Here is a 22258-nt window from a genome sequence, read left to right as displayed (position 1 = left end):
TGCATCAGGAGACATGTGTGTCTCATATAGCTATGAGACCATAGCAACATTTATATTGTTATGTTTTGCTTCTGTAATTATTTTCTGATGTAATGTTTTGTTTTTGCATTTTGCATTTTATTGTGTTATACTGTATTTTTGGGCTTGGCCTCATGTCAGCTGCTCCGAGTCCTCATTGGGGAGATGGTAGTGGGGTATAAATAAAGATTATTATTGTTGTTGTTGTTGTTGTTATTATTATTATCTCCCAAATGTTCAAAAATCACATTTTAAGTAGTGTAACATGCTTGGAATAACAGTAACCGGCAATCTGTCTGTGTTAAAAGACTGGTCACAGAATCCCATAGTTGTGGATAACTCTAACTTGTGTTCAATGGAGCCTAATTCTCACTGGGACTGGAGGGGCAGGATGCCCTATCTACCCAAATGGACCAACCTCCATGGCTTTCAAAGTCAGCCACAGATACAGCCTCTTTTTGTGATCAGATATATCAAATAGGCTTGGGTAACCACGGAAAAATTTGGTTCTAAACTCGTTTTGTTTTTAGGGGGCCCTTGCGTTTCGTTTTTTTTAATAATTCCGAAATTTTCCTTTTAAAAATTTCGAAATATACGAAATTTCGTATAATTACGAATCGATTCGTTAATGGCGGATGCGATTGCGCAATATGCTAAAAAACCCTCCAAATGGGACAGGAGGAACTTCCGAAGCTTCCCTCTCTCTCTGTTGTTGACTGTTGGTGTGATAAAACAAACAACAACTATAAAACTTGCACCAGGCATGCCAAAATAATTACGAAATAATTACGAAATAATTACGAAATAATTACAAAATAATTACGAAATAATTACGAAATAAATTGAAAAATTGTTTTGAATCTAATTTACTCCTCACACTATTCCTGCATGGCTCAATATTGGATCGTAAGCTAATTTAAATACGAATTAATAACGAATTACGAAATTAACGAACGAAACCGCCCAAGCCTAATATCAAAGCTCTGTAGTAGGCCTGGGCGGTTTCGTTTCGTTAATTCATAATTCGTTAATAATTCGTTAATTTTTTCAATTACAAAACGATAACGAACCATTCTGGAGCAATTATTAAAAAACCCGAATTTTCAAAAACGTTTTGTAAATGCTTCGTATTTCGATATTGTATTCGTTTCGTTATTGTTCTGAGGTCGTTTCGTTATTATTTCCGCATGTCTGGGCCAGTTTTATGGTTTAATTAGTGAAAAAAAAATTATAATATCACACCAACAGTCAAGAACAGAGGGAGAGGGAAGCTTCAGAAGTTTTTGGAGGTTTTTTAGCGTATTTCGCGGTCGCGTCCGCCATTAACGAATCGATTCGTTATTGTTTCGGAAATCGATTCGTTAATTTTTTACCATTTACGAAATTTCGTAAATATTGAACTTTTTAAAAGGAAAATTTTGTAATTATTTTAAATAACGAAACGCAAAAAAAACCCCAAATACAAATTGATTTTAGAAACAAATTTTTCCGTTGTTACCCAGGCCTACTCTGTAGTTCAGCTTGGGTGTCACTGGGATGTTTACCTTCACAGCCACGAGCATCTTGTCCTTGGTGGGGCTGAGGTTGTAGCACTCGGCTAGGAAGACCTTCCCGAAAGCGCCTTCGCCAAGCTCTCTCTTCAGAATGATATCTCTCCTTTTAATGTGTTGAACGTCTGCAGGTAAGAGGGAAGGGGATCGGGAAGGCAAAGAAAAACTAGTCAACAATTTCTCCCCAATAAACAGGCTGTGGGGCATAAAAATAAAGTTGTTATTGTTATTGTTATTGTTATTGTCATATTATATAAACATTTTTATAATTAGTTTTATGTAATTAAGTAAATCAGTGGTTCTCAAGGTTCCTAATGTAGGTGAACTATAAATCCCAGCAACTACAACTCCCAAATGACAAAATCAATCCTCCCATCCCAACCCCCCCAGTATTCAAAGCACCGGGATTGTGGCGCAGCTGGCTGAGTGTCAGCTGCATTAAGATCACTCTGACCAAAAGGTCATGAGTTCGAAGCCAGCCCGGGCTGGAGTGGGTGTCCAGCCATTGTGTAGCCCGTTGTCGACCTTTGCAACCCGAAAGACAGTTGCATCTCTCAAGTAGGAAAATTAGGTACCACCTTAAAAGTGTGGGGAGGCTAAATTTAACTAATTTATGAGGCCAGAACTTCATCGGTGTCGTTGATGGACGATGAAAAGCAGCAGCTCCCCTGGCGGCCAGAAAAAAAAAGTTAAATAGCCTTTGTCTGTTAAATGTTGTTTGTCAAACTGGCATTGAATGTTTGCCATGTATGTGTTGACTGTAATCCGCCCTGAGTCCCCTGCGGGGTGAGAAGGGCGGAATATAAGAACTGTAAATAAATAAAATAAATAAATAATGCCGCGACCCCTTAATACAGTTCCTCATGTTGTGGTGACCCCCAACCATTAAATTATTTTCGTTGCTCCTTCGTCACTGTAATTCTGCTCCTGTTATGAATCATAATGTAAATATCTGATATGCTGGATGTATTCTCATTCACTGGACCAAATTTGGCACAAATACCCAATATGCCCAAATTTGAATACTGGTGGGGTTGGGATGGGAGGATTGATTTTGTCATTTGGGAGTTGTAGTTGCTGGGATTTATAGTTCACCTACATTCAAAGAGCATTCTGAACTACACCAACAATGGACTTGAACCAAATTTGGCACAAAGAACTCCCATGACCAACAGAAAAAACTGGAAGGGTGTGGTGGGCATTGACCTTGAGTTTTGGAGTTGTAGTTCGCTTACATCCAGAGAGCATTGTGGACTCAAACAATGATGGATCTGGATCAAACTTGGCATGAATATTCAATATGCCCAAATGTGAACACTGGTGAAGTTCGGGGAAAATAGACCTTGACATTTGGGAGTTGTAGTTGCTGGGATTTATAGTTCACTTACTACCAAAGAGCATTCTGAAGCCCACCAATGACAGAATTAGGCCAAACTTCCCACACAGAACTCCCATGACCAACGAAAAATACTGTCCATGATGGGCTTTGGCGACCCCTCTGACACCCCCTCGCGACCCCTTCATGGGTCCCGACCCCCAGGTTGAGAACCACTGAACTAAACTGTCCTGTTTTGTCCTGTTTCTGCACATTCATTGCGGTTTATGATGCCGTTGCTCTGACGGTGAGGCAGGGCCAAGTGTTTCTTAGCAGGAGGGGGCATCCTACCTTGCAACTATTAGGCCTGGGTAACAACGGAAAAATTTGTTTCTAAAATCGATTCGTTTTTTGGGGTTTTTTGCGTTTCGATATTTAAAAGAATTCCGAAATTTTCCTTAAAAAAAGTTCGATATTTAAGAAATTTCGTAAATGGTAAAAAAATTACAAAACAATAACGAAACAATAACGAATCGATTCGTTAATGGCGGCCGCGATCGCGCAATACGCTAAAAAAACTTCTGAAGCTTCCCTCTCCCTCTGTTGTTGACTGTTGGTGTGATATTATAATTTTTTTCACTAATTAAACAAAAAACAACTATAAAACTTGCCCCAGACATGTGGAAATAATAACGAAACGACCTCAAACCAATAACGAAACGAATACATAACGAAATACAAAGCATTTACGAAACGAATTGAAAAATTGGTTTCGTTTTTAAGCTACTCCAGAATGGTTCGTTATCACTTCGTTAACAAAAAAATAACGAATTTTTAACGAATTACGAATTAACGAAACGAAACCGCCCAGCCCTAGTAACTATGTCCTATTGCCTTTCAGAGCATTACAATTTACCAAGCTACCTCTACCCACTGATGGTGGCTAGGCTATTGATTTCCTTACATCTGATCGATTGTTATCAAGGATACTGTCCCACTGGCCTAATTCCAGCATAATATTAGCAGAGGAAAACTGTAGCCGAGCAGAATTCTGTTACCCGCTTGTACAACTGGCAGCACACTAGTTCTTGCAAGTGTGCAAGAACACGTTTCCTTAGGCATGCTCTTGTCTATCTGATAGACATGTACGTGAAATTTGTTCTTACCGTTTCTACCATTTCTTTCATGTTTTCCATTTCATAGAATCAAAGAGTTGGAGGAGACCTCCTGGGCCATCATCCAGTCCAACCCCATTCTGCCAGGAAGCAGGAATATTGCATTCAAATCACCCCTGACAGATGGCCATCCAGCCTCTGCTTAAAAGCTTCCAAAGAAGGAGCCTCCACCACACTCCGGGGCAGAGAGTTCCACTGCTGAACGGCTCTCACAGTCAGGGAGTTCTTCCTCGTGTTCAGATGGAATCTCCTCTCTTGTAGTTTCTTCATAAGCACAAAACGGGAAGCCCCATCCTCACTCGAAAATCTGCTCGACACGAAAGCCTGCTTTTGTGTCGAGCTGAAATTGCCTCCTTGCTTTGGAAAGAGAGAGTGTGTGTGGTGGGGAGTGCAGGCAGGCTCAGCTGCAGGCGCACTCCGCATCTGTCTCCAGGTCCCGCCACACACCCACTTTCAGAGAGTGTGGCAAGGCATGTGTGGTAAAGTGTGCAGGCAGGCCCAAAGCTCAGCTGCAAGCATGTTCCAGGCCTACCTGCACACCTTGCCACGCACATACTCTCATAGAGTGTGGCAGGGCATGCAGACAGGTCCGGAGCCCGCCTGGAGCTGAGCACCTCTTACTGTAGAGGAGAAACAGCAGGTGACAGGTAAGAAGAATGCCGGGAAGGGGAGCCAGTGGGTGGGAAGTCCCCCCTCCAATAATGGTCCAATTTTCAGGATCCCGAACCAAAAACAACCTTCTCACTTTTGGGGGTTCTTGAAAATGGATCAGGGCCCCAACAAAAGCTGAGACATGAAACTGGGAAAAGTGTTCCTGGAAAGGACAAGCCTAGTATCTGACCAGCTGGATCATTAGCCTGAAGAGAAGAGAAGGCTGAGAGGAGACATGATAGCCATGTATAAATATGTGAGAGGAAGCCACAGGGAGGAGGAGGGAGCAAGCTTGTTTTCTGCTTCCCTGGAGACTAGGACGCAATGGAGGAATGGCTTCAAACTACAAGAGAGGAGATTCCACCTGAACACGAGGAAGAACTTCCTGACTGTGAGAGCCGTTCAGCAGTGGAACTCTCTGCCCGGAGTGTGGTGGAGGCTCCTTCCTTGGAAGCTTTTAAACAGAGGCTGGATGGCCATCTGTCAGGGGTGCTTTGAATGCAATATTCCTGCTTCTTGGCAGAATGGGGTTGGACTGGATGATGGCCCAGGAGGTCTCTTCCAACTATGTTCAGCAGTGGAACTCTCTGCCCTGGAGTGTGGTGGAGGCTCCTTCTTTGGAAGCTTTAAACAGAGGCTGGATGGCCATCTGTCGGGGGTGCTTTGAATGCAATATTCCTGCTTCTTGGCAGAATGGGGTTGGACTGGATGGTCCACGAGGTCTCTTCCAACTCTAGGATTCTAGGATTCTATGTTCAGCAGTGGAACTCTCTGCCCTGGAGTGTGGTGGAGGCTCCTTCTTTGGAAGCTTTTAAACAGAGGCTGGATGGCCATCTGTCGGGGGTGCTTTGAATGCAATATTCCTGCTTCTTGGCAGAATGGGGTTGGACTGGATGGCCCATGAGGTCTCTTCCAACTCTAGTATTCTAGGATTCTATGTTCAGCAGTGGAACTCTCTGCCCCGGAGTGTGGTGGAGGCTCCTTCATTGGAAGCTTTTAAACAGAGGCTGGATGGCCATCTGTCAGGGGTGCTTTGAATGCAATATTCCTGCTTCTTGGCAGAATGGGGTTGGACTGGATGGCCCACAAGGTCACTTCCAACTCCATGATTCTAGGATTAGTAACTGCTCTGGGTACCCTGTCATCCATAGTTTGGAAATGGGTGTCCATGAGTGCAAGTTTATTTGTTATGGAAGAATGGTATCATTGGATACTAGCCAGTTTTTTCTATCTGGGAATGGGAACATGTTACTGAGAACACCCTAATTATTAGGACTAGCGATGGGGTATGCCAATGACATGCAACTGTACTTAACCTTTCCACCCCATTCCAAGGAAATTGCTTTTGTACTAAACAAGTGTCTGCTTCAATAATGGATTGGATGGCGGGTGAACAAATTGGAACTTAATCCAAGCAAGACAAGAGGTGCTTCTGGTTGGAAAGAATCAAGGAATATGGATCCAGCCTGTGCAGAAGAGGGTCACACTCCTAGATGCAGATCTGAGCCTGGATGCCCAGGTTTTGTTTATGCATAAAAATGCCTTTGTACATTTAAAACTAGTAGGTCTCCTGCATCTGTTCCTTGAGAAGTCGTGTCTGGCTACAACAGGCATGGGCAAACTTTGAGCCCCCAGGTGTTTTGGCCTTCAACAGTTCCTAGGAGCCTCAGACCCTTTCCTTTTCTCCTTCAACTGCTTAAGCAACTGAGAGGGAAAAAGAAAGGGCCTGAGGCTGTTCGGAATTGTGGGAGTTAAAGTCCAAAACACCTGAGGATTACCTGGGAAGGAATCCCACTGGAGCATTGCAGTGCACCCAAGTACCTGGGAGTCACTCTGGACAGTGCTCTGACCTACAAGAAGCACTGCCTGAACATCAAGCAAAAGGTCAGTGCTAGAAACAATATCATATGAAAGCTGACTGGCACAACTTGGGGATCACAACCAGACACAGTGAAGACATCTGCCCTTGAGCTTTGCTACTCTGCTGCTGAGTACGCATGCCCAGTGTGGAACACATCTCACCACGCTGAAACAATGGATGTGGCTCTTAATGAGACATGCCACATTATCACGGGGTGTCTGTGCCCTACACCACTACAGAGATGACACTGCTTAGCCGGTATTGCACCACCTGACATCCTCCGGGAAGTGGCACCCAATAGTGAAAGGACCAAGGCAGAGACATCCCCTGTTTGGGTATCAGCCAGCATGTCAACAACTTAAATAAAGAAATAGTTTTCTCAGATCTACAGAGACACTCGCTGGAACACCTCAGCAAGCGAGAGTCCAAAAGTGGCAGGCCCAAACCCAGAACCTCAACCAATGGCTGATACCCGATGAGAGACTCCCCCCTGGGCACACAGAAGACTGGGCGACTTGGAAGGCACTGAACAGACTGCGCTCTGGCACCACGAGATGCAGAGCCAACCTTAAGAAATGGGGCCACAAAGTGGAATCCTCGACATGCGAGTGTGGAGAAGAGCAAACCACTGACCACCTGCTGCAATGCACCCTGAGCCCTGCCACATGATGCACAAGGGAGGACCTTCTTGCGGCAACACCAGAGGCACTCCAAGGGGCCAGATACTGGTCAAAGGACATTTAATCCACTACCAAGCTTGCAAACTCTGTGTCTTTTGTATGTTTGTTTGTTTGTTCTGTCAAAAATGTAATACAACTGTTCGGTTGCCTGACACAATAAATAAAGAAATAACCTGGGGGCCTGAAGTTTGTCCATGCCTGGGCTACAGTAACACATATCTTGAATATATCCCATTTAGACTCCTGTCACATTGTAGTTCTCGTGTCACACTTACTGCTTTAATTGCACTAATGAGATTAACATCAGGAATATACTTTTAAAATTTCACCCATTAAATATTTCAATAAACCTGTCAAAAATGTTCTCAGAGGATGCTGCGTTAGCAACGAGAACTATTATTTATGCAAACTATCAACACCACTCTTTGTAAACAAGCAGTGATGGATTTGGTAACATACATGCCAACCCATAATTTTCCAATTAGTAGGCTTAATTGTCTGAGATCCATTACAATGCATTCTGTTCTTAAATCTTTGACTTTTCTGCAAGTTGGGTCCCTGATCTCAATTAAGATGTGCACTTTTTGGTCAAATTATCATGAAAAGGAAATAAGAAGAATACATGTTGCTATTTGAGGCATTTTCTAAACCAGCTGATGTATTTTTCTCATCTTGCCCTATTATTTCCAATGTTCTATACAAGGACACCCAATATCTGAATCACCTATACCAGTGTTTCTCAACCTTCCTAATGCCGCGACCCCTTAATCCAGTCCCTCATGTTGTGGTGACCCCCAACCATCACATTATTTTTGTTGCTACTTCATAACTGTCATTTTCCTACTGTTATAAATCATAATGTAAATATCTGATATGCAGGATGTATTTTCAATCCCAAATAGCTGATATAGAATCATAGAATCAAAGAGTTGGAAGAGACCTCATGGGCCATCCAGTCCAACCCCATTCTGCCAAGAAGCAGGAATGTTGCATTCAAATCACCCCTGACAGATGGCCATCCAGCCTCTGCTTAAAAGCTTCCAAAGAAGGAGCCTCCACCACACTCCGGGGCAGAGAGTTCCACTGCTGAACGGCTCTCACAGTCAGGAAGTTCTTCCTCATGTTCAGATGGAATCTCCTCTCTTGTAGTTTGAAGCCATTGTTCCATTGCGTCCTAGTCTCCAAGGAAGCAGAAAACAAGCATGCTCCCTCCTCCTCCCTGTGGCTTCCTCTCACATATTTATACATGGCTATCATGTCTCCTCTCAGCCTTCTCTTCTTCAGGCTAAACATGCCCAGTTCCCTAAGCCGCTCCTCATAGGGCTTGTTCTCCAGACCCTTGATCATTTTAGTCGCCCTCCTCTGGACACATTCCAGCTTGTCAATATCTCTCTTGAATTGTGGTGCCCAGAATTGGACACAATATTCCAGATGTGGTCTAACCAAAGCAGAATAGAGCATGGGGAGCATTACTTCCCTAGATCTAGACACTATGCTCCTATTGATGCAGGCCAAAATCCCATTGGCTTTTTTTGCCACCACATCACATTGTTGGCTCATGTTTAACTTGTTGTCCACGAGGACTCCAAGATCTTTTTCACACGTACTGCTCTCGACCCAGGCATTGTCACCCATTCTGTATCTTTATATGCTCAAATTTGAATACTGGTGGGATGGGGGTGGTTGATTTTGTCATTTGGGAATGTTGGAGTTGCTGGGATTTATAGTACACCCAAAATCAAAGAGTCTTCTGAGCTCCACCAATGATGGAATTGAATCAAACTTGGCACACAGAATTCCCATGATCAAGAGAAAATACTGGGAGGGTCTGGTGGACATTGACCTTGAGTTTTTGGAGTTGTAGTTCACCTACATCCAGAGAGCACTGTGGACTCAAACAATGATGGATCTGGACCAAACTTGACACGGATACTCCATATGCCCAAATGTGAACACTGGTGGAGTTTGGGAAAAAATAGACCTTGACATATGGGAGCTGTAGTTGCTGGGATTTATAGTTCACCTACAATCAAAGAGTCTTCTGAGCTCCACCAATGATGGAATTGAATCAGACTTGGCACACAGAATTCACATGACCAAGAGAAAATACTGGGAGGGTCTGGTGGACATTGACCTTGAGTTTTTGGAGTTGTAGTTCACCTACATCCAGAGAGCACTGTGGACTCAAACAATGATGAATCTGGACCAAACTTGACACGGATACTCCATATGCCCAAGCTACCTATCCGACCGCATCTCTGCCTGTGAACCCACCAGGACTTTGAGATCTTCCGGGGAGGCCCTGCTCTCGATCCCGCCTGCTTCGCAAGCACGGCTGGCAGGGACGAGAGATAGGGCCTTCTCGGTGGTGGCTCCTCGGCTGTGGAACGCCCTTCCTGCGGACATTAGATTAGCACCATCTCTAATGGCATTCCGTAAAAAAACTAAAGACCTGGCTGTTTGAGCAGGCGTTCGAAGAATTAGTGCAATGCTTGGTTGACAAACAATGGAATGGAACAATGGATGATGAATCTGGATCATGTTTCTGATGATGAGACGATAGTGAATGGCTTTTGTAGTAATTGTTTATTAACTGTGTAATGTGTAGGCTGTTAATTGTTTTTATACTTAGCATTGAATTCTTGCTGTTCTTGTTTGTTGTGAACCGCTGTGAGTCGCCTTCGGGCTGAGAACAGCGGTATATAAGTAAGGTAAATAATAAATAAATAAATAAATAAATAAATAAATAAATAAATGCCCAAACACTGATTGTAGTTCTCCTACAATCAAGAGCATTCTGAACCCCACCAATGAAAGAATTGTGCCAAACTTCCCACACAGAACCCCCACGACCAACAGAAAATACTGTGTTTTCTAATGGTCTTTGGCGACCCCTCTGATACCCCCACGCGACCCCTACAGGGGTCCCGACCCCCAGGCTGAGAAACACTGACCTATACAAATACAGTTCATTTGTCATATAAAATGGAGCCTCTAGGACAAATAATTATTTGGTTGAGGGGATTTTTTATGTGAGTGGAGATAAGTATAGAATGGACTATAATCCTATTCATACTTTGAAACAGATTCCACTGAAACACAGACATTACTTCCATGTTAATATGCACAAGGACAGATGGCATGATGCAACACGTGGTATTTTTTAATTTCATGTCAAAAGCATTGCATAAATAAGCATAAAACTGATAAAAGAGAGGGAGCACAAGCGACTAAATAATTTTTGACCAAAAAACAGCAACAGTGATTGCATTGTCTGTGGTTTTAGTTCTTCCTCTGTGCATGAGGCAGGGCATTGAGGGCAAGCATACAGATGAAGAGTTGCTTGTTCTGCTCCACGGTTGCACAAGGTGAAGGATTCTTCTAGGTCGTGCCATTTTGCCAAGTTATCTTTTGATCTGCCCACTCCACTTCTGAGTCTGTTCAGAGATTTCCACATTGCTCATTCATGGTTTGCCCCTGGAGGAAGACCCTCGTGGGGAGCCATCCAGTTGGGATTTCCTGGTTCAGCTGCCCAGAGGGATACTCTTGCTGTTGCTGGAGGAACATTAAGAGGAGTGGTGGTTCTCATGAAACTTTTCCTTGATTTAAGTCTACTGGGAGGAGGCTGATAGCCATATAGTGGGTGGCTTTCACAATGTTCTCTCAAAGTTAGCAGCAACTTCCCATCGCACATCGGGGGGGGGGGGGCAATGCCAACTAGCTTAGAGTCTATCAACAGGTGTGGGTTTGATACATCCTGTAATTACTGTGCAGGTACAGCTGTACCAGGAGCTCCAATTTTGTTTGCTTTGCATTGAATGTTTGTTAGTTTCAGAGACTCTGCAGATAGGTGGCTTCTTTTGGCTGCAATCACAGGGCAAGCCACCTGTCAATTATAGTTAGGTTCCCTAGTCCCGCCCCCTTTTTGGGTTTTTGGAGGGAATAGGAGCCTTTTTGGTTCCGTCCACACAGAGAAGCTTTCCATGCAGGACATAATACCAAGAGCTCCTGTAGAAAGCTTCGTCTTCTACGGCTTGGCCGGGGAGATATATAGCTTAAAGCTTGGCCGGGGTTATACAGCCCACAGCTTGGTCGAGGATCATACAGCCTTACAGCTCCTTTGCTGAGGGACTTCAGTCAACCATCACCGAAACCTGAACTTTTCCCTCTGGAAGTCTACAAAGCTCTGCTTGGTAAGGGTCACTCGCGGAAGCCAGGCGCAGTTGGTACCGGGTGCAGATGCTCCACGCCAACAGAGGCAAAGACAGGCTGCCCAGATTAGAAGTTAAGGATTTCCCCATTAGTTACAGTTAAGAAGATAGTGCCTGTTCCCTGTGGACAAGATTGCAAGAGCCAATAGACTGTTAAAAAAGCTTTAAAGTACCTGTTTGTTTTCCTTAATAAAGAACTTTGTTGAACCTTTAAGCAATCTAAAGACTCTGTTTTAAGGAAATCCAAAGGCCTTTAATCTGAGGCAGCCCCAGCATCTCGTTTGGCACACGGAATTTATGTCCTGTCTACAGTCTGATGCACAGGCCCAGCGTGCGACAGCACAATTACGTGTTTTGTTCAGTGCTATATTCACCTGCTGGACTAGGACTCTGAGAAACAATGGTTTGTATACCTGTTCAGCCATGGGGGGAAAAGCCTATGTTTCCATCTACACTGACCACTTAGTGCAGCTTTAAGATGACTTGGAACAGTCTAGAAAATGGCCCTGTATTTGACACAAACAAGCTAAACCCGGATCTGATAAAGAATAGATTTACATCAGGGTAAACTGCAAGTTGTTGGTGAGAGGCCACATCAAGGTGGTCAGAAACGGAATGCCCTCCTGTGTTAAAACAAAAAGAGCAAATGTGTACAGATGGTTGACATAGAATCCTAGAATCCTAGAGTTGGAAGAGACCTCCTTGGCCATCATCCAGTCCAACCCCATTCTGCCAAGAAGCAGGAATATTGCATTCAAATCACCCCTGACAGATGGCCACCCAGCTTCTGTTTCAAAGCTTCCAAAGAAGGAGCCTCCACCACACTCCCTCCGGAGAAGGCAGAGAGTTCCACTGCTGAACGGCTCTCACAGTCAGGAAGTTCTTCCTCATGTTCAGATGGAATCTCCTCTCTTGTCGTTTGAAGCCATTGTTCCATTGCGTCCTAGTCTCCAGGGAAGCAGAAAGGAAGCTTGCTCCCTCCTCCCTGTGACTTCCTCTCACGTATTTATACATAGCTATCATATCTCCTCTCAGCTTTCTCTTCTTCAGGCTAAACATGCCTAGCTCTTTAAGCCGCTCCTCATAGGGCTTGTTCTCCAGACCCTTGGTCATTTTAGTCACCCTCCTCTAAATCCAAGTTATGTTTCCATTTTTGTATTTTCAAGCAGTGTGCTTTGTCTGAATGAAAGGAAAATTAGAGGGATTCAAATACGTGGTCACCAAAGCTGCCACCTGAAAAATACTACAGTATATATAGTTTGAGTAGACCAAGGTTAGGGTCTGTTTGTCTCTCCAGATGCTTTCACTTCATGACTTCCACCAGGCCAGCAAGTATGGAGAATGGTAAGAGCTTATGGGAGACCAAAACATCTGGAAAGCCAAAGGTTCCCCAACTTTGGTCCAGACTTTAGCCTCTTGACGTATCAGAGCATGTTCTCTGTTGGTGCAAAAAACACAGATGGATCCCTTTTATAAAAACCTGTGCTTATGATGAAGAGGAAGAGGAAGAGGAAGGAAGGAAGGAAGGAAGGAAGGAAGGAAGGAAGGAAGGAAGAAAACAAAGTAGAACTTGGACATCTGTAAGTCTCTTTAAGCTGGGTGTTGTAGGTTTTTCTGGGCTATATGGCCATGTTCTGGAGGCAATTTTTCTCCTGACGTTTCGCCTGCATCTATGGCAAGCATCCTCAGAGGGAGTGAGGTCTGTTGGAAGTAGGAAAAATGGGTTTATATATCTGTGGAATGACCAGGGTGGGACAAAGGACTCTTGTCTGCTGGAGCTAGGTGGGAATGTTTCAGCTGATCACCTTGATTAGCATTCAATGGCTTGGAAGGTCCTGGGGGGAATCTCTTGTTGAGAGTGATTTTATGTGCCTGTTTGTTTCCCCTCTGTTGTTTTGCTGTTGTAATTTTTGAGTTTTTTAATACTGGTAGCCAGATTTTGTTCCTTTTCATGGTTTCTCTTTAAGCTGTTTCTTAGTCTGAAATACATTATTAAAATTGGGGCAGCACCTTGAAGAATATTGCACACAAGTTCATAGAACCCAAAGGGATACAATGGAAAACTTGAAATTTGCAAAGAATGGTGCCGTCAGAGGAACAGCTGGGATTAATGTAAACGTCTGAGTAATGAAAATCCGGAGTTTGTGAGGCCTGGGTACAGCCTGGTTGGAGGCATGGCATGAGTCCAGACCTGGACGCAAGCTCTTGGAAGTGCCAACCAATGGGAGGAAAAGGGGAAGGCTGGCTACATAAAAAGCACCCACTACCTCTGCCATTGGCATAGATTTAATTTGCTCTATTATTCATTCTCCACAGGTAATCTACTATGCTCTTTATTAACATGCTAATAAAATAAAATTGAATCTTGCAAATGTCATAAAAAATAAGGGCACCGTTCGGTGTGCTGAGTTGAATGTTCTCTCTCCCTTGCCTCTTTCATACTCTCCAAGGTTTCACAGAGGGAAAATGGGACACATGTGGCCAAGCAACAACAGAATGTGGTCAAGATAGCAGAAGTTGTTAAGAAGGAAGCACACACAAGACCATCTCAAGGAGACATGACATTTAAAGTAAAGTCCAACTGGATTCATTTCACAGTGTAGATGCTCCCAAAAAAGGGTATGGACCTTGGGAAACTACAACTCCCAGGAGGACTCCATTGCATGGCGCCATGGCATTTAAAGTGGGGTGCAAGGGCATTCGTGCCATACTGTAAATGGAAAACTATGACTCTCAGGATTGCATAGTATGGAGCATTTAATTTGAAACCTGACAGCAATGAATGCCACCACATTACAGAATTGGCCAAATGTCCATATCATTACCAAAGGCATCTCCCCTTATGAACCTTCCAGGACTTTAAGATCGTCTGGGGAGGCCCTGCCCTTGTCACAAGCACGACTGGTGGGGACGAGATACAGGGCCTTCTCAGTGGTGGCTCCTCGGCTATGGAACGCCCTCCCTAGGGATATCAGATCGGCCCCCTCCCTTTTAACATTCCGGAGAAAAGTCAAGACTTGGCTTTTTGAGCAAGTGTTTGCAAGTACAGCGTAACTGACATAGGAAAATGGATCAATTAGATGATGTGATTGGTCAATGTTTTCAACAAGGAGATGCTAATGATATATGTTTGTTATTGACTTTGCTATGTTTTTATATTATTGTAATGTTTATAATTGTATTTTATGGTCTTGGTACTGACTGTGAACGGCCCTGAGTCGCCTGTGGGCTGAGAGGGATGGTATACAAATATAGTAAATAATATAAATTACCAAAAATCAATTTCCCCACCACCTGCTGAAACTTTGGCTGCCCCCATGCTTAAAATATGCAAAGAATGCTCCGCCCTACACTTGAACCCAACGTAATGTGATGAACACAGTGGCTTGCCCACAATTTGCTCAGTGGAATTTAGTAAATGGGATGATGTAGTAGTAGGAGATGATGAAGTAGTAGGGAGGGAGAGCCAATACTCCAGAGGACAGGAGCAGGATTCAAAATGATCTTGACAGATGAGAGAGATGATGGGCCAAAACTAACAAAATGAAGTTCAACAGTGACAAATGCAAGATACTCCACTTTGCCAGGAAAAACGAAATGCAGAGATACAGAATGGGGAACAATGCCTGCCTCGAGAGCAGGACGTGTGAAAAGGATCTTGGAGTCCTCATGGACAGGAAGTTAAAGATGAGCCAGGAATGTGATGTGGCGGCAAAAAAAGCCAATGGGATTTTGGCCTGCATCAATAGGAGCCTAGTGTCTAGGTCCAGGGAAGTCATGCTCCCCATGCTCTATTCCGCTTTGGTTAGACCACTTTACCTGGAATATTGTGTCCAATTCTGGGCACCACAATTCAAGAGAGATATTGACTCTAAGCTGGAATGTGTCGAGAGAAGGGCGACTCAAATGATCAAGGGTCTGGAAAACAAGCCCAATGAGGAGGGGCTTAAGGAGCTCGGCATGTTTAGCCTGAAGAAATGAAGGCTGAGAGGAGATATGATGAGAGCCATGTATAAATGGAGACTAGGACGCAATGGAACAATGGCTTCAAACTACAAGAGAGGAGATTCCATCTGAACATGAGGAAGAACTTCCTGACTGTGAGAGCCATTCAGCAGTGGAACTCTCTGCCCCGGAGTTTGGTGGAGGCTCCTTCTTTGGAAGCTTTTAAACAGAGGCTGGGGTTTAAAAGCTTTATCTGTCAGGGGTGATTTGAATGCAATATTCCTGTTTCTTGGCAGAATGGGGTTGGACTGGATGATGGCCCAGGAAGACTTTTCCAACTCTTTGATTCTATGATTCTATGAGACCTGGGAGGGAAGTGTGACAAAAGGCTCTCTTTGCCCATTTGAGCCTCAGGAGAGGTGTCTGCCACCCCACTCCTCCGCATAGACACTTCCATGTTGTGGAACAGGCCTCCCTTTCTTCTGAAGCATTGGGTTGATAAGCAAAATAGACCAAAACATTCCCTTGCACCCTTTAGTGGCCCATGTGGAGTTGTCTTCTCAACATTTCCACTACCCTCCACCACAATCCCTAGGTCAGTGTTTCTCAACCTGGGGGTCAGGACCTCTGGGACGGAGTCATGAGGGGGGTTTCAGAGAGGTCACCAAAGATGACCAGAAAACATTTATTTCTGGTGGTCTTCAGAACCCCTTTGGCAGAAAAGGCTGAAGACCTCTCCACCTGTCCTTCTCTTCCTTTTGGGAAACAGAGGGCAAATCCTCCCACCAAATGCCCTCCTTTGCTGTGATTGTCCGGCCTCTCAGCCCAGGGGAGGGATGTTTCTGAGACTCCAAGATGGGAGGGGAGAGCAGGTGTGCTCAGCACATGACTGTGTGGTGTGCATGTGTGGGTGAGGGAGAGTGTGTGAGGTTGGAGGGATGCTTGTGCCAGCGAGTCCCTTCAAGGCACACCGCACTTACCCTATAATCCTTACATATCACCTGTCACATCAGCACTTTTACTCCTGTACCCATTACTCTGGCCTGGCCCAGTTTTATTGTGTCTTGGTGTATTGTTTATTGCTTGTTGTTTAATATTGCTTTAATTGTTTTTAATTTGCTTTAGGTTGTGTATTGTTATGTTGTGTGTTGAAGCCTTGGCCTTTGTAAGCCGCATTGAGTCCTTCAGGAGATGCTAGCGGGGTACAAATAAAGTTAATAATAATAATAATAATAATAATAATAATAATAAATAAGGCATGGGGATTCTGTGTAAGAAGTTAGGCTCAATTCTATAATTGAGTGAGGTTCAGAATCCTCTTTGATTGAACTATAAATCCCAGGAACTACCACTCCCAAATGTCAAGGTCTATTTTCTCCAAACATTTGGGCATATTGAGTATTCATGCCGAGTTTGGTCCAGATCCATCATTGTTTGAGTCCACAGGGCTCTCTGGATGTAGATGAACCACAACTCCAATACTTAAGGTCAATGCCCAACAAACTCGCCCAGTATTTTCTGCTGGTTATGGGACTCCAGTGTGCCAAGTTTGGTTCAATTCTATTGTTGGTTGAGTTCAGATTGCTCTTTGATTGCAGGAGAACTATAAATCTCAGTAACTACAACTTCCAAAAGATAAAATCAATCCTCCCCCAACCCAACTAGTGTTCACATTTGGGCATATTGCATATTTGTGCCAAGTTTGTTCCAGTGAATGAAAATACATCCTGCAGATCAGAAATTTACATTACAATTCATAACAGTAGCAAAATGACAGTTAGGAAGTAGCAACGAAAATAATGTTATGGTTGGGGGGTCACCACAACATGAGGAATTGTATTAAGGGGTTGCGGCATTGAGGAGGTCGAGAAACACTGCTCTAGGTTGAAATGAGTTACACTCCACCCACATAAACACTGCTACACACCCAGCTTAGCTCTGAGATTTTTTTTACCTCTTCTGCCAAATGTGCTTTAGTTAACCTTCCCATTTTTTCCTCTTAGAATAGCATTCTTTTCCTCATCCTCCCAACACTTTTTAAAGTGTACCCTTCTTTCATATGCTTCCCTACAGCATATTAACCTCACAAGTCGATGTGCAATTCTTCTTGGCAGAGGTGTCCTCTTTCATGCACCTTGCTCATACTGACCGTGGCTTATGAATAATGATATTGGGCAAGTGCATCAAGCAAAATAGAGGATAATTCTTCTTCTTTTGTTTTTGGCTGCTGTGCTGGTACGGCTGTACCAGGAGCCCCAACTTTATTTGCTTTGTATTAAATGTTTGCTTGCAGTCCAAGGTTTCAGGGGTTCTGCAGAAAGGTGGCTTCCTTTGGTTGCAGTCGTAGGGCAAGTCACCTGTCCATCATCGTTAAGTTTTGGTTCCACCCCTTGTTCAAGGCAATTGGGAAGGGAAGGGAGCCATTTTTAGTTAGTGTCAGTAAGAAAACTAATTTAGAGGACGTGTACAAGCTTCTCCTGTACAAAAGCTTCAACCGGCCCTGTTTACCTCTCCGAATGTATTCTCCCCTATGAACCATCAAGATAATTAATATCCTCTGGAGAGGCCTTGCTCTCAGTCCCACCGGCCTCGCAAGCGCGTCTGGTGGGCATGAGGGACAGGGCCTTCTCGGTGGTGGCCCCTCGACTCTGGAACTCTCTCCCACTGGAGATCAGAACCGTCCCTTCTATCCTGACATTTAGGAAACAGGTGAAGACTTGGTTATGGAGACAGGCATTCGACGAATGAGCCAACACCCTGAAACATGGATGGAGGATGATAAGCAACGATTTTAGTGTGACGACTGACCATTATAGTTAGTGATTGTAATTTCTGCTTTAATGTTTTACTGTAATATGTATTATGATGTTTTATTGATTGTATGTGATATTATGGTTGGAAACCGGTCTGAGTCCCTCAAGAGAGGTGAGAAGGTCGGTATACAAAACTTTTAAATAAATAAATAATAAATAAATAAACCCTTAAGACTTTCCGGCGGAGAACAGTCTTAAGAGTATCCAAAGATTTCCAAAAATTTCCAGGGAAGCAGCTCTAAAGCTTTGAGGAATTTCGGAGGGTAAACAGTTTGGAAGACCAAAGAACTCCAGCTGAAGAATCTACTGGCCTGACTGGTAGGTCCACTCGGTGCTCGAGACGCAGTTCGACCCAGTAGCGGAGCCCACATCAGTGGGCTTAGATTACAGTCAGCCTGGGAGAAGTTAAAAAGGGATTTTCCTTAAAGTAAAGAAACAGTTATTGAAGACAATTGCCTGTCCCTCGTGGACAAGTTTAAGGAAGCCACCAGTTGCATAAAAGCCTGGAAGCAAACAGAAGTTTCTGTTTGATTGTTCATTAATAAAGGACTTAGTTATACTTCACAAGCCATCTAAAGACCATTTGTGGTGGAAAATCCTTGAGAACTTCTCTTTGGGGGGCCCTGGCTACCCACTGGGCTGAAGTTGCACGTTCTATTTTAGAGGCAATTTTTTAAAGGCCCAGCGCGTGACAGAACAGTTGCTTCTTCACTCCTTCTTCCCACTCTTCCTGTTCACAACTTGTCCACATTAGGATACAGAAGTAGTCTTATTTATTCATTATTCAAAATTATTCACTAATCTCCTCTTTGAGTAATTGTAAGCATGCATTTAATGGGGAATGAACACCTTGCAACTATTAACATCAAATGCAGAATTCACAAATCTGTGAGGCAAGGAGTGTAATTAAGATACATAACTAGCCAGTGCTGAATGCGCTGCAGAACAGTACAGAGGACGGGAAGTTATTCGCAAGGCAGGCACTGGCAGCCCAGTTGTTCTAATGAGTGACATGAAATACTTTGGTTGACAAAAGCAGGAGGATCACACAGGTTTGAAGAGAAATCCATGCCACGAATGCACAGACTCAACATTCTCTTTTGATGAGGTTTTAAATCCAACAAGCCAGATGGAAAGCCTTGAAATTTGAAAGGGCGCAGGTTCGACTCACTCCTGAAAATCTGGGGCTTAAATTAAAACCCCAATTCAGTTCATAATACCTGTACTTCCTAAAACATTTTGAAGATACGGTGCTGGTATATCTGTGTTTGTATCCATCGTGACACTGGAAATATGCAATGAGAAGGAAGGAACATTGCAAATGTGACAACTTTTCAACTATTGTTAGAGTGCATCTACACTGTAGAATAAATGCAGTTTAGCACCACTTTATCTGCCATGACTCAATGCTATATAACCAAGGGAGTTGGAGCTTTACAAGATCTTTAGCCGTCTCTGCAAAACAATGCTGGTGCCTCATCAAACTGCAAATCCCATGATCTTACACAATTGAGCCATGGGCATGTCTACACTGAAACTATCCAGTATTCAGCCAGGCAAACGACCTCACTACCTCTGAGGATGCTTGCCATAGATGCAGGCGAAACGTCAGGAGAAAAATTGCCTCCAGAACATGGCCATATAGCCCGGAAAAACCTACAACAACCCAGTGATTCCGGCCATGAAAGCCTTCGACAATACATTATCCAGGCGCTGATGCAGTGTCACATTTTGAACTGGCCCTAGGATGGTTTTGCTTGCCAATCCACAGTATAGATGTACCCCTGAAAAAAGACTTTGGGATATATTTCATAGCTGTGAATCTGTGTTTTCTCCTCTGCTTGAACAGATGATGATCTGTAAATGGGAAATAAAAAACACCCTAGAACAAGCCCTGGGACAGCCAGACAAAGCAAGGCTGGAGGTTTAGCATGGCTGGTAAATCATCAGCAATTATAAGACCTATCAACCAAAAGGTTGCAAGTTCGAAGCCCTGAGTTGGTGTGAGCTGTCAACTGTCAGCATAGCTCATTGTTTACCTAAGCAATTCGAAAACAGCTTTAGCTGTGATTAGAAAAATTAGGTACCACTAAATAGCAGGGGAGGTGTTTTACGATGCCATAAAAAAAGAAGATCAGAAAATACTGGGTGACCAAAAGGAAGGAGGAAGCCCTGAATGCTCTTCGTTAGGGCTGGGCAGTTTTGTTAATTTGTAATTCGTTAATAATTCGTTAATTTTTTCAATTACAAAACGATAACGAACCATTCTGGAGCAATTTTTAAAAAAAACGAATTTTTAAACACGTTTTGTAAATGCTTCGTATTTCGTTATTGTATTCATTTCATTATTGTTCTGAGGTCGTTTCGTTATTATTTCCGCATGTCTGGGCCAGTTTTATGGTTTAATTAGTGGGAAAAAATTATAATATCACACCAACAGTCAACAACAGAGGGAGAGGGAAGCTTCAGAAGTTTTTGGAGGTTTTTTAGCGTATTTCGCGGTCGCGTCCGCCATTAACGAATCGATTCGTTATTTTTTCGGAAATCGATTCGTTAATGTTTTGTAATTTTTTTCACATTTACGAAATTTTGTAAATATCGAACTTTTTTAAGGGAAAATTTTGTAATTATTTTAAATATCGAAACAAAAAAAACCCCCAAATACAAATCGATTTTAGAAACAAATTTTTCCGTTGTTACCCAGGCCTACTCTTCGTCATAGAGGATAGAGCAACAGCACCCCCTGGACTCAAGCCCAGCCTTCAATGGCACCTCCTTATATTCTGTCTGTCTGTGTATTGTCTATACAAAGCGGCATTGAATGTTTGCCGTGTATGTGTAATGTGACTCACCCTGAGTCCCCTTCGGGGTGAGACGGGCGAAATATAGATAAAGTGTTGTTGTTGTTGTTGTTGTTGTTGTTGTTGTTGTCATTATTATTATTATTAGGCCTCCAAACAGTAGGCTTGTGCAATCCAGGTAAATCATGACTCATTTCAGTGTCCCTGCTTTCAGTGGAAGCCCCAGTCCATTTTTTGGGACCCTCCCAAATTCGGGAGGGCAGATATCTGTTTTCGCTCTGGGGTGCTCAAACATCCATTTTCTATCAGCCCATTATGGGGGAGGGGGTTCCCAGGCTCCCCTTCCCATCATTTTAGGCACTCAAGCTGTTTCTACTCTAGAGGAGTGGTGCTTTCTCTCCCGGGCTTGTATGCCACAGGCACTCTTTCCAAGGCATTTAAAGGAGGCGAGTTCTTAAAGCTGTTTCTTACTCTAGAGGAGAGGTGCTTGGCGGCAGGCAGGCATGCACTTCAATAAGGCTTCTTGTTGTTAGAGCTGCCTACTCTAGAGGAGAGGTGCTACAGGCAGGCGCAGGCGCTTTCTCTCCTGGGCATGCACCACGCAAGCAGCCATGCATTCTTTCCAAGGCATTTTAAGGAGGCTTCCCACTTCCAGGTAAGGAAGAGCGATGACCTCCTGGAAGAGGAGAGATAACTGTAGTTATCTAGTAGTTATCAAGGAATTAGGGTTTTCTTCTTATTTCCTGGGGTAATGCTACTCATGCTCTATTCCGCTTTGGTTAGACCACACCTGGGATATTGTGTCCAATTCTGGGCACCACAATTCAAGAGAGATATTGACTCTAAGCTGGAATGTGTCCAGAGGAGGGTGACTCAAATGATCAAGGGTCTGGAGAACAAGCCCTGTGAGGAGAGGCTTAAGGAGCTGGGCATGTTTAGCCTGAAGAAGAGAAGGCTGAGAGGAGATATGATAGCCATGTCTAAATATCTGAGAGGAAGCCACAGGGAAGAGGAGGGAGCAAGCTTGTTTTCTGCTTCCATGGAGACTAGGACGCAATGGAACAATGGCTTCAAACTACAAGAGAGGAAATTCCATCTGAACATGAGGAAGAACTTCCTGACTGTGAGAGCCGTTCAGCAGTGGAACTCTCTGCCCCGGAGGGAGTGTGGTGGAGGCTCCTTCTTTGGAAGCTTTTGAACAGAGGCTGGATGGCCATTTGTCAGGGGTGATTTGAATG

The 22258-nt window shown here is 43.7% G+C and overlaps 1 protein-coding gene across 2 annotated transcripts in view; it reads right to left on the bottom strand.

The window, feature by feature from the left end:
• Positions 1-22258, bottom strand: part of NTRK3 (neurotrophic receptor tyrosine kinase 3) — an 850080-nt gene that overhangs the window by 118236 nt on the left and 709586 nt on the right. For both annotated transcript variants that reach the window (XM_060755167.2, XM_067471458.1), the window contains exon 13: positions 1563-1693. In XM_060755167.2, coding sequence (XP_060611150.2) covers positions 1563-1693 — 131 coding nt within the window. The remainder of the gene's footprint in view (positions 1-1562; positions 1694-22258) is intronic.

This window comes from Anolis sagrei, chromosome 9 (assembly GCF_037176765.1).
Source record: "Anolis sagrei isolate rAnoSag1 chromosome 9, rAnoSag1.mat, whole genome shotgun sequence".
NCBI lineage: Eukaryota > Metazoa > Chordata > Lepidosauria > Squamata > Dactyloidae > Anolis > Anolis sagrei.
The sequence above is the reverse complement of the archived record's forward strand: the minus strand, read 5'-3'. Positions and strand labels throughout refer to the sequence as shown.